Here is an 11,985-nt window from a genome sequence, read left to right as displayed (position 1 = left end):
GATCTCCACCTGGCATCTGCTGCTTTGTGTGGTTTCAACTCCAGAAAACAAGATGCCCCTCTGGGGTTAAGCTCACCACCTCTTATTATTATCATCAACATTTTATTAGCATGCTGCTAACTCAAGCCGTGACACTACCTTCCTCAGCCTCCTCTCCACTCTGACTGAAGGGCTACAGGGCACAGAACTAAATGCCTCCTGATGCCTTTCTTTATAGAAGGCAGAAACAGGACTCAGCTCACTCCACTTTTCATCTGCTGCCCTGCCTGGTTCAACTGCTCCTGGGTACCTCTTGGTTTTCCTCCCTCCTCACTTCCTTGCCTCTTTTTGTGTGTTGTCCCCTCTCATTAGAGTGTAAGCTCCTTGAGGGCAGGGGCTGTTGGGAAGTGACAGTGATATCTGAGGGGGAAAAAAGAGCACCAATAAAATATTAAAATATGAAAAGGCATTAGTACTGAAGTTAGAAGATCTGGGTTTGATTATTAGTTATTTGATATATGATCCTAGGCAAATAATTTTACCCCTCAGCTATAAAATGAAGATACCATTTAAACTACACACCTGCCACAGTTGTCCCATTGAAGATTTTTTTAAAAAATTAATTGTATCCCCAGAGCTTATGTGCCTGGTACATAGTAGGCACTTAATAAATATTGATTGGATTGGACTAGATTTGGAGTCAAGGGACACTGGGTAGATTCTGTATCACATTGGCCAAGTCACTTCATCATTTTGGGTCTCATTTTCCTCATATGAAAAGAGGGGCACTGGACTAAAGGATCTCTGAGGTCCTTTCTAGCTCAAAATCTTATGACTCAATAGTAATAAATCTGAGAATAACTTTTTAAAAATTTAAATAGATTTTTATTGATGTCTTTTGTTTTTATATCGCTTACATTTCTCTCTACATCCCTCTCGCTCCTTCAGAGCCAGCCCTTATAACAAAGGGTTTTGTTTTTAAAGAGAAAGAAAATTCAGTAAAACTAATTAACACATCAAAAAAATGTCCTCATATGCAACATTCCAACCTCCAGAGGTAGATTCCTACCTCTGCAAATGTGTCTTCACTCCTATTTAGGGCCAAATTTGTTCTTTATAAATTTGAAACATCTAAACAGCTCTTTAACGTCAATGAGGAAACAATTAGAAATATGAAGTGGGGAAATGTGGAAAGATGTATTGAGATGGACATGATCATTTACAAGCTGATAAGGAAGAATTGTATTCAACCCCATCATAAAGTCAGGCTAGGGAAAAGAGCAAAAATCTGGATGGAGAGATACCTCCCCTTGAGAAAGTTCTATCAGTTTTCCATACTTAACTATTCTTACTCAAACCCTGACCAGTGACTGAAGTGAATCACTGTTAGCAATGAGCCAGGACACAGTGGAGTGGAATGTTAAACAAGGGTGGGATTCCCATTGGTGAAGAGGGGAAAGGGCCAGGTCAACGCACCCGTCTCACCTCCAGGAACCTTTCTCCCACTGTAAGGCAGACTATTAAGACATTAACGTTCCCCTGCCTCACTTCTGGGTGTAATAAGCCCAACTGCCATTCTGGATTTACCACTGAGACCTGAGTCATTACTAATGGGTCCAGGACCTCAGCATCGTATCTGCCAGGTGATTTCTATACAAATCATCCTTTTATTTCAACATGGCCCCTGGTTGCAGCAAAAAACAAACAAACAAACAAAAAGAACAACCCAGAGTCATTAAGATTCTTCTAGAAATCTTAGAAATGGCATTTCATTTACTACCCCTTTTATGTTTCAAATCCTTTTCTTTAGAAGAGTCCCAGAAAGTTCATGTACTATGACTCAGCTTGGGAGAATCCTGCCTTCCCAGAAGGGAGAAAGGCCCTGTCTTCATTTTATTAATGTAGAAACTGAGGCAAAGGACTCAGCATACTTCTGGCAATCAGCTATGTGCCATATTAACTCCCAGAGGCCACACCAACACCATCAGCTAAATAAAACCTGCAGCAGTAAGAGATGAGGTGAGAAGACCCGTTACCCTTCTGAGGATTTGCAAGCCCTCTTTTCTGCTACCTTTTGGTAAACTTGCTTGCTAAGCCTGAGTTTTGGCTAAAACCATTCTTATTTTACTTATTTCTACACCAAATGAAATAACATATAAGCAATTCTGTTTCCTTTTCCTTTCCCATAAAGCCTGACTCTTAGATATGCTAAGGGAAGCAAGAAGTGCATCTAAAGAGGCCCTAGATTCTTATACAATTTGTCTCTTTTCCAGCTGACCTACCCCACTCTTGGGGAGACTATGTAAATGACCCGAAGAGTAAGGGCTTGTAGCAAATCGATGCAGTAGAGTCCAGAATTTAGACTTTATTATGGGATCAAGGGGAAATCACCTTCTCAGCTGCCTGGGAAAGGGAAAATAACTTTGCAAAACCATGTTCAGGAATATCGATTTTATTCATCTAACTATATCCGTCCTGGGAGTTGAGGGGATGGGGGCCAAGGTGAAAGTAGCTATCGCAGGCTGACTAGGTAGGAAAAGGGTCTACTTCCTCTTGATTATTTATATCATCAAATGGTGTTTTGGCATGGACAACTGAAACCAATAGATAATTCATACTCCCCCTAGCCCCCACTCTCTCAGTAGAGGATCTGATCCTTTACTGAGAAAAGAGGCCATTTTCTCTGAGCTCCCTTTCCCCCCTATTCTGCATCTCTACACTTTGACGTTATCCCTTGTACTCTTTCTCTCTCTGTTCTAATCTTGGAGGAAATGATGGCCTTTCTTCTTACTAAAGCCAAATCTTCTACTTTTACCCTTAATCCCATTCCCTGATTTCCTTCTTGGAAGACTGTCCAGACAATCATCCACCCTCTCTTTCTAATCTTTGCTCTCTATTACTGGCTCCCTGCTGCCTTAAAACACACACAGGTCTTCCTCATTCCTAAAAACCCTCACCTGACCCAAGCATCACCTTAAGCCATTGTCCTCTATCTCTCCTTTTCCTAGGGAAAAAAACTGTCTTTACTCCTTGCTCTCACTTCCAACTCACCTCTCACTATTCCCCTGCCATCCTTAGTGTGACTCCAAACCTTATCATTTAACTGAAATTTTGTTTACTACATCATAGGTCACAGAAACTGCAAGAGACTTCAGAGGTCCTCTAGTCATTTCACAAATGAGGAAACTGAGGCTGAGTGTGGTTAACTGCCTTGCCCAAAGTCACACAGGCAGTAAGAATCAAAGACAGTATTTAGACTCAGATACTCCAGAGCCAGTACTTTTTTCACTATGAATGCTACCTCCCACAGACTCCTCCAAAGTTACCAGTGATCCAGTGGCCTTTTCTGAGTCCTCATCTTTCTTTCCTTCTCTGCAACAACTAATAGTGGTGACCACTCTCTTTTTCTAGACACTCTCTCATCTCAGGTGCTACCTTGCTATCTTGGTTCCTCTATCTAACTACTACTCCTCAGTCTCCCTTGCTGGAAACCCTCCATCCATCCATCTGACTTTCCACCACATACACCCCAAGGCTCTAACCTGGGCCTTCTTTCTCTACGCTTTCTCATTTGGTGACCTCATCAGCTCCCATGGGTGTAATTATCAACTCTACACAGATGCCTCTTAGCTCTAAATGGTTAGTCAGTCTTTCTCCTAACTCTAGTCTTGCACTGCCAGCTTGCTTGTTGGAATTTTCAAACTAGGTGCCCCACAGGCACCTCAAATTCAACAGGTCCAAAAGAGAACTCATTATTTTTTCTTTCAAACCCATCACTATTTCTGTTGAAGACACCATCATCCTTCTAGGCACAAGATTTGCTAGATTCCTCATTCTTTCTCATTCATATGTCAAATTAGTTGCCAAACCTTGTCATTTCTACCTTCACTACTCCTCATGTCTCTCAACTCCTTCCTTCTACTTAGTGGTCTTCAAAAAAGGATAGACAACCAACAATGGAATGTTTTAGTGATTGTTCTTATTCAAGTATGGGCTAGATGATCTCTGAGGTCCCTTTCAGCTTCCATATTCTGTGATTTTTGCATTATAAAACTGTATAGGCAGACCCCTTATAAGTCAGCCCCAATCAATGCCATTTCCCAATAATGAAATTAGTACATTATAAACTGAACCCCACTGAAACATTACGAGACCTTGTTTTACAAATGTTTGCCTAACCATCTGAAATGTAAATCAAATGATCTAATTAGGGAATCAATGGGGATCTATAACTTTGTTTCTCATAGTAATATTTTCACAGAACCAATTAACAACATTAAATAAAATGTACTTGCATGTGATTAAATATAAAAACAAACATCCAGATAGTAAGTAATTTTCAGGAAGGGAAGATCAGTGTGGGTTAGAAGTGGCCAGGGAAGAATCCATGAAAGAAACAAGACATGAGCAGGATCCTAAAGGATGAGTCGGAAGGAATAAGCCCAGAGTCTGGGAAAGGACATTGTGGAAGAACAAGGAGTGAAGAATGGGGGAAGGGTGGAAATGACCTGGCTGAAGTAAACGTTTTCTACCAAACAGTAAAGTAGGTTAAAGTTATACAAACAGGATATTAACCTAGTTGTACCATTAAAAGTTTTTTAGTCCAACAGCCATATTTTATCAATAAGACATCTGAGACTAAGAAGGGCGAAGTGATTTACCATGGCCCCAAAATCTCAGGGCAGAGCCAGAAACAGAACCAGGTTTCTGAACTCCAGAGTACCATAATTCAGTACAAAGGAAAGGACATCGGAGTCAGAGGACAAGGGTTCAAATCCTGCCTCTGATGCCTATTACCTATGTGACCTTGGGCCTTCAATTCCATGAACCTCATTTTCCTTATCTGTAAAATAAGAAGGTTGGACTAGAACTAGATGGTCTCTGGTGTTCCCTCCACCTCTAAGTCAATGATTCTGCATGACTTTATCTTCCTGGGTGGGGGCAGACTGTATTAAAGATATTTTAAGGATGTTAAAGTTCAATGCCTTCTGCCCAACATTCATTCCCTAGGCAGTGGGGTACCACTGTAAGAAGGAACATACTGAAGGCAGTATTTTAATCTCCCTACTACCAAAACACTTCTGGGTCAGCTCCTCTTTTTTTTTTTTTTTAGTAATGAGTACTTTGAAATTCAATAAAAACACAAGTAGGAAGAAAAAAATTCTGTTATATTACAAGATCAAATATAAGAACAGAGAAGGCTTTATTCAGTCACAACAACCTCCTAATCACCACACATAAAGACATGGATGGGTTATAATCTGTGTCAATGGCAGGAATATTTACACTGGTGAAACTGAGGATCCCTTGGAATACCATTTTGGCCTATCTGCACCATCACTAGGCTCAACATGGATAAATTATGAAATGCTTGAATATGAGCCCAAAAAGGCGATCTCAGTCACCTGGTTCCACCTTTCCAAACACCCCTCCTATGCCTCAGGGCATCTGACCTTAGCTGTCCTTCAAACAGCTACACTGGGGATCCAGGGGACCCAGTTCTAATGCTGACTCTCCAAAAAGATCACTATTTTTTATGTGCAAAACATTGGACTTTATCGTGGATGAGAGAATACAAGAAAAGAGAGTTTGGAGACTGAGACAATACAAATATTTGGACATCTAGACCTGAAACATGAAAACCAAAGAGAGATTTTTGAGGCCCAAATGCTAATTAGGTGACATCTATGTTTCTTTCTCTCCTTCCTTGGCTTTCTGTTCCCTAATTTCTGCCATTTACTGGAAGATGCCAGGCATAGGAAGGCCCACAAAAGAATACAAATGAGTAAAATTATTTTCAAAAAGCAGAAGAGTTGAAGAAAACAAATGGGATGGTTCTAGACCAGGACTAATCAAAAAGGTAGAGAGACAGGAAAGTGGGAAAAGGAATAAAGAGTAGCATGAGATGGGGTGTGGAAATGGCAGAATGGGGATAACAAAGTGGAGACATCATGCTTCAGAGAGCAGTAACTAGGAAGAAGAGATGTTTAACTCTTAATTCTGGGGAGGAACTAATAAAAAATAAAATGCATAAAGGCCATGAAGATGGTCCCCATCAGGCAGAGATCTGAACCCTTAGGTCATATGAGTAGGTCTTCACAGGTGGGAGATCTTTGATTCTCCCAAAGATTTAAAAGATTCCTCAAGGTCAAGGGCCCTTTATTTTTAATTAATCAATTAATTAATTTTAAGTTCTCAACATTCACTTCCATAAGATTTTGAGTGTTAAATTTTCTTCCCCTTCCTCCCTTCCCACCTTCCCAAGACGGCATGCAATCTGATATAGGCTCTATACATACATTCATATTAAACACATTTTCACATTAGTCACGTCATAAAAAAGAGTTAGAACCAATAAGAGGAACCACGAGAAAGAAGAAACAAAACAACAACAACAACAAAAAGAGAGAGCAAATAGTATGTTTCCATCTGCATTCTGACTCCAAAGTTCTTTCTCTGGATATGGATAGCATTTTCCAACATGAGTCTTTTGGAATTGTCTCGGAACATAGTTGCTGAGAAGCGCTAAGTCTATCAAAGTTAGTCATCACACACTGTGGCTGCTACTGTGTACAATGTTCTCCTGGTTCTGCTCGCTTCACTCAGCATCAGTTCAAAGGCCCTTTAGAAGCTGACCAGGCCACAAGTGTCCTCACCCCCAATCTACCTTCTCAGGGGTTGTCCTATCCACTTTATCCATGTCCCTTTAACTGCATGTTTCCACAGTGAGCACTGCTTTGTTCAACCTACTCCTACCCTTTGGCTGCTATAGATTCCAGCAATCAATAAGTATCACATTTTTCCTCTGAAAAGCCAGTTAGCTTTCCGTGGTACCATCCATGATAAGCTCACTACCTCGTCATCAGGCATAATGCTGGGCTCATTTACCTCAAAGTCTTGAACTCTTCCTTTCCATCTCTATCTGAAGGACAAATAACCAGGTACTTTATGAGCCATGAAATTAAGTGGCAATATGACCCAAGGGTAAAGCCATAGCCATCCTTAATACCTACTATACTGACTATTCCAAACACCATCACAGCCCTGGGGCCACCTTTTCCTAGGAAGACATCATAAATATAAAATTAATGAGAGATTTAATAATCAAAGAGGTTCCAGAATCTCAGAGTTTAGATGGACTATTAAAGTTTCTTCAATTCAACTACTTCATTTTACAGATTAGGCAACTGAGATTGGAAGTGACCTCAGAAGCCATCAAGTACAACCCACATCCAAACCAGAAAGCTCCTCTTCCCTTCATAATATAGCTGACAAGGGATCCCTCAGCTTTGATGAAAGATTTCCAGTCAGAGGTAATCTGTCTTCTAAGGCAGTTCATTCCACACTGAGGTAGTTCTAGTTGTTGGGAATTTGTTTTCCTTTCAACTAGCCTAATCTGCCTCTTTGTACCTTCTACTCACTGTTCCTAGTTCAGCCCTCTAAAGCTGAAGCAGACCATGTCTAATGTTTCTTCCATATAATAACAGCCTTTCAAACACTTGAAGAGACCTGTCAAGTCTCTCCACATCTTCTCTTCTTCAAGGAAGACATCTCCAGTTCCTTCAGGGGATCCTTATGACCCCAAGGCCCTTCACCATTCTCACTGTCTTTCTCTGAATGGTCTCCATCTTATCAATGTCCTTTCTAATATATGGCTCCCAGAACAGAACATAATAACTCAAATGTGGTTTGTCCACGGAAGATAGTAAGAAGGCTATCACTGTCCCTAGTCCTGAACACTATGCTTTTAAAAAAATGCAAATGAAGACCACATTCACTTTCTTGGCTACCATATCCCATTGTGGATTCATACTGCACTTTGCATGCTACTAAAAGTTCAAGATATTTTTATATGTATGACCTGCTATCTATGCCTCCATCTTATGTTTACAAAACTAGTCTTTTGAACCCAAATGTATGACTTTCTATTTACCCCCTACTAGATGTCATCTTATCACATGCAGCCTGATATTCTACACCTTTTTGAATTCTAACTCTGTCCTCTGCATTTGATTTCCCTCCTAGCTCTGTGGCATTTGCAAATTTCACTAACATTTTTATTAATGACTGATAAAGGCGGAGATGGCATGCTAACAGCATAGGGCCACAGTAGAGAAAGCTCCTTGGGGATTTCTACCAGACTTCCTTCCAAGCTAAACTTTGAACTATTAATGACTCTCCCTTGGGTCCAACCATTCACCTAGCTCAGAATTCACCTAAATGTACTAGTTTCTATATCATTGCATTCCATCTCGTAGACAACAATTACACAAGACACCCTGCCAAATGCTTCACTAAAATCTTTGTCATTCAGGAAGCTAAAGAGCTCTTATTCAGGAAGGAGCCATTCTTCTTTTTAAAGAACTTGTCTTCTAAGGAAGGAAATTGTCTTCTATCCACCAAGTAAAATTTAGTGACAGTCTCCTGGAGATTCTACAGTACTCTGCCAATATCATCTGGGAAGAAGTATTCTCCCCATTTCATAGTTAGGAACACGGAAATCCTGAATCTCCATATAATCTGAGATGCAATTACACAACATGGGAAGATTCATTCCTCCTGGCTGAAGGCATGGAGCCAGTGAGGCTCCCCAGAGATCTAAATTATACCTAAAAACATGGGCCTTCATTCAAACTCCCAAGAGCCAGAAGACAGGAATATATAGAAACTAACAAAAGGAGATGGGTACCATTAACCCTTTCCTAATGACATGTTAATAGGAGTTACCGTAACCCACTTTTCTGTCATTCTGAAGCTTCCTCAGATCCCATGTGTATTTACAAGCACAACTTATAAAACTTCCTGCCAATAAGTAAAAATAACTTACCAAGCTTCTTCAGCAACATCAAGACAATTTCCATATGCCCTTGACCAAATGAGTGTATTCCAATTCCCTGACATAAGACAATGAAATATGCCAAAATAAGTATATTCACTAGACATACTGGTTCTGGCTGTATTTGGGACCCACTTACTCTTTCTTGTGATCCTGGAAAAGTTACTTCCCCTGAGACTTAGTTTCCTTACCCATAAAATGAGAGAACAGATTATGTGATCTTTGACTTTCTACATTCTAAAATCTTCCAATTTTCTACACAAAGAAGCAGCAGCTTACTAGGATCAGGGCTGTCTAAGAATATTATGGAAGAAAGACAAACTAGGAATCCAAATGGAGCTCTATACTTCAAGACCTCATCCTACCACTATCCCTGGTTGACCCCTGAAAAAGCAGGGTGATCAAAATTTCATAGTCACTCCAAGTTCAGAATTACATGTAAATAGGATATTTGGCCCAAAGAAGCTCTTAAAGGTCTGGCAGTTGTGAGCCTGCAGTTCCCCAAACCTCTCTGGACAACCACTGGGAAACAATAACTTTTCAAAACATGGTGTTAAAACCATGCACACTATCATTGCATACTTTTTTTCCATCCTCAATAAGATCAAAAACCCTGGAACAGACTGGAGTCTATCAATCAACCAGCCAGTCTTCTCCTGCAGAGAAAGGAGAAAAAATCCTGCCGGGCCCTACACTCACTCTTGCACTTCTCAGTTAACATCTGGGTACCTGATCTTGGTGGTTTCCAACGGCAATGAAGCAAAGGTGGCCTGGAAAACTGAAATTTATAGAGGCCAAAAGGTAGTGAAGAAAAGGGTTGGCTCCTTTAATTCCCCAGTTCTATCATCTGGCAACAAAGACAGCCTAATGGGTATTTAAATGAAATGAAAGCAAGAGGAAAAAGAAAGGTCCTTAGATAATCAGTTTTTGAACTGAAGGGTCCCACAGATGGATAGGTTAGCTGGCTTCAGCACCCTGTTTCGATCCCATTGCTAGACATGTACTGCTGGATAAGTAAGTCCTAGTAAAGGAAGTGATGGACAAAGAAACTCAGAAATGGAATAATATTTTGCTTGGTGTTTTCCCACAGGGCCCTTATTCTCATTGACCATATCCTCTCCCACCTGAGGTTGGGACCTTGGATTATGGTATAGGTAAATTTTAAAATGTACAGCTCTTTGACATGACACCTGGTGAAAAGGCACAAAAAAGACACATTGCTTCTTACCCTCATCATAATCAGGACTTACCTACCCTAAAATCAGTTACATTCCTTCTCTCTCTACTACTCTTTCCTACAGAATCACTGGCAAGGAAGGAGAGAATAAAAATCCTATCTAATAGTATGTATATACTGACTTCTTTACCCAACATAACTACCATCCTGCCTGGAGGAAGAAAGAGACATGAGGAAAATCAAAATTTCTGCGGAGGTGGTCGAGAAGGCCAAGGGTGATGGGAAACTTTGTGAAGTCATAGCATCAGAGTAGGAGAAGGCTCGGGCCAGCCCCACTCCCCACTCTTCTTTCCCGGACCTCCGTTTCCCACCTTTCAAATCCTGCCCAGACTGACCAGCAAGCTGAGATGGGAGAAAAAAACACATGCAGCTTAGATATAAAGAAAAGAGAATGGCAGAAAGAGATCGAGAGCTACATCTTCACCCTGGCCTTCCAAGAGAGCTCCAGTCTAGGGGGTGGGGGGTGGGGGTCCTGTTGGGGCCAGAACAACATGTCAGTCATTGTGTGTGTGTTTGGGGGGGGGGGCTAAGATGCAAGAAGTAGGGGGAAAGGGGGAATGGGAAGGAATTACCCGATTGACACCAGGCCTGGGGGAGCAGCATCCAGGGGGGCTGGCAGGCGCACACGTCGGAGGCATCATGCGAAGGGTGGGGTGCATGCATCGATGGAGGGGCCGGGCCGCGGGGGCTGGTGCATGAACCCCCGGGAGGGTGGGCGCAGCTGCAGGCAGCAGGGAAGGCAGTAGGCATGCAAGGGGCGTGGGGCACCGGGGCACGCAGGGTGACACACGCGGACGGCGGCGCGTGGGGGTGCAAGGGGCCCGCGGGAGGGTGGTTACCGTGTGGTTGGCCCCCCACATCAGGACGCTCAGGATCGGCTCGCTCGCCCGAAACAGCTTCACTTTCTGGCACACGAAATGCTTCTTCTTGGTCTTGGTCTTGCTGGCGCTGAGCGGCGCCACCGCCACCGCCGTGGTGCTGGTGCAGTTGGACGACATGCCCGGACGGCGGCGGCGGCGACGGAGACGGCTCCCGAGCCCGCGGCCCGACGCTTCTTTCCCCGGCCCGATCCCCAGCCCCGGCGGCGGCGCCTTCACCGCCGCATGGTACCGCCCGGCCCGTTACCTCCCCCCCGCCCCCGCCCCCGTGGTACCGTCCGCCCCACGCTCCTCCCTCCCCTCCGCCCCAGGCGCCGGGACGTCCCGCTACCTACCCCGCCCCCAGGTGAGGGAGCCGCCCGCCCCCGCCCCAGTGGTACCGCCCGTCCTCGGGAGGCGGCGGCTGCTCTGCCGGCCCCTCCCCGCTACTGCTTGACAGCACCCGGCCCGAGCCGGCGGGGCCTCCGCGGGCCCAGAAGACCCGCGCCCGAGCGGGGAGGGGAGGCGGAGTGGGTTGGTGTAGTTAGCCGCCGCCAGGGGGGCTCCCCCGCCCCGGCCCCCCGAAGCCCTGCTTTGGCTCCTTCCCTTAGTTTGACGCGCCAAGATGGCGGCAATTGCCGCGGCTCGGAAGGGGAGGCGAGGGACGAAATACGAAGAAGGTGGGACGTACCATCCCCACCCCGAGGGAGGAAGGCAGTAGAGAGGAGAGGGAAATTGTAAGACTGAGGGGAATCTCCCCCTACTCTCTCCAAGCATGGATTGTCCCACTCCCCTGGACGTAGGGCGTGCTCCACCCGCGGGACACGCCCCTTTCCTTCAGCGCCAATGAGATAAGAAGACCGGGAACTCTGGGTTTTATGAATGGGTCCAGCATCCACCCACCTGGCGTCCCTTTCATCTCCCGCTAAAGCAGTGAGTTGAGGGACCTTCAGCCGCATGGATTAAGTCATCTCATTCTCAGGTTGGCTACATCAAGTCCCTACCTAAACTGCACACGGGTTGAGACGTATTCATCCCAAAGGAAGAATTTTCTTATTGAACCTACATAACTGATG

General features: G+C 43.9%; 1 protein-coding gene across 3 annotated transcripts in view; it reads right to left on the bottom strand.

Moving 5' to 3' along the window:
• The window catches only part of PIP4K2B (phosphatidylinositol-5-phosphate 4-kinase type 2 beta), a 30,734-nt gene extending 19,681 nt beyond the window's left edge, over positions 1-11,053 (bottom strand). For 2 of the 3 annotated variants that reach the window (XM_027872729.1, XM_027872726.1), the window contains exon 1: positions 10,892-11,053. In XM_027872729.1, coding sequence (XP_027728530.1) covers positions 10,892-11,050 — 159 coding nt within the window. In that variant the 5' untranslated portion in view covers positions 11,051-11,053. Of the gene's footprint in view, positions 1-8,806; positions 8,875-10,891 lie in introns of those variants that run through there. The other variant, XM_027872727.1, reaches the window with a different exon arrangement.
• Between the last annotated feature and the right edge of the window lie 932 nt (positions 11,054-11,985).

The sequence above is a fragment of the Vombatus ursinus genome, unplaced genomic scaffold (genome assembly GCF_900497805.2).
Source record: "Vombatus ursinus unplaced genomic scaffold, bare-nosed wombat genome assembly UNPS02014801.1, whole genome shotgun sequence".
NCBI classification, from domain to species: domain Eukaryota; kingdom Metazoa; phylum Chordata; class Mammalia; order Diprotodontia; family Vombatidae; genus Vombatus; species Vombatus ursinus.
Note: the sequence above shows the minus strand (reverse complement) of the source record. Positions and strands in the feature narration are given on the sequence as shown.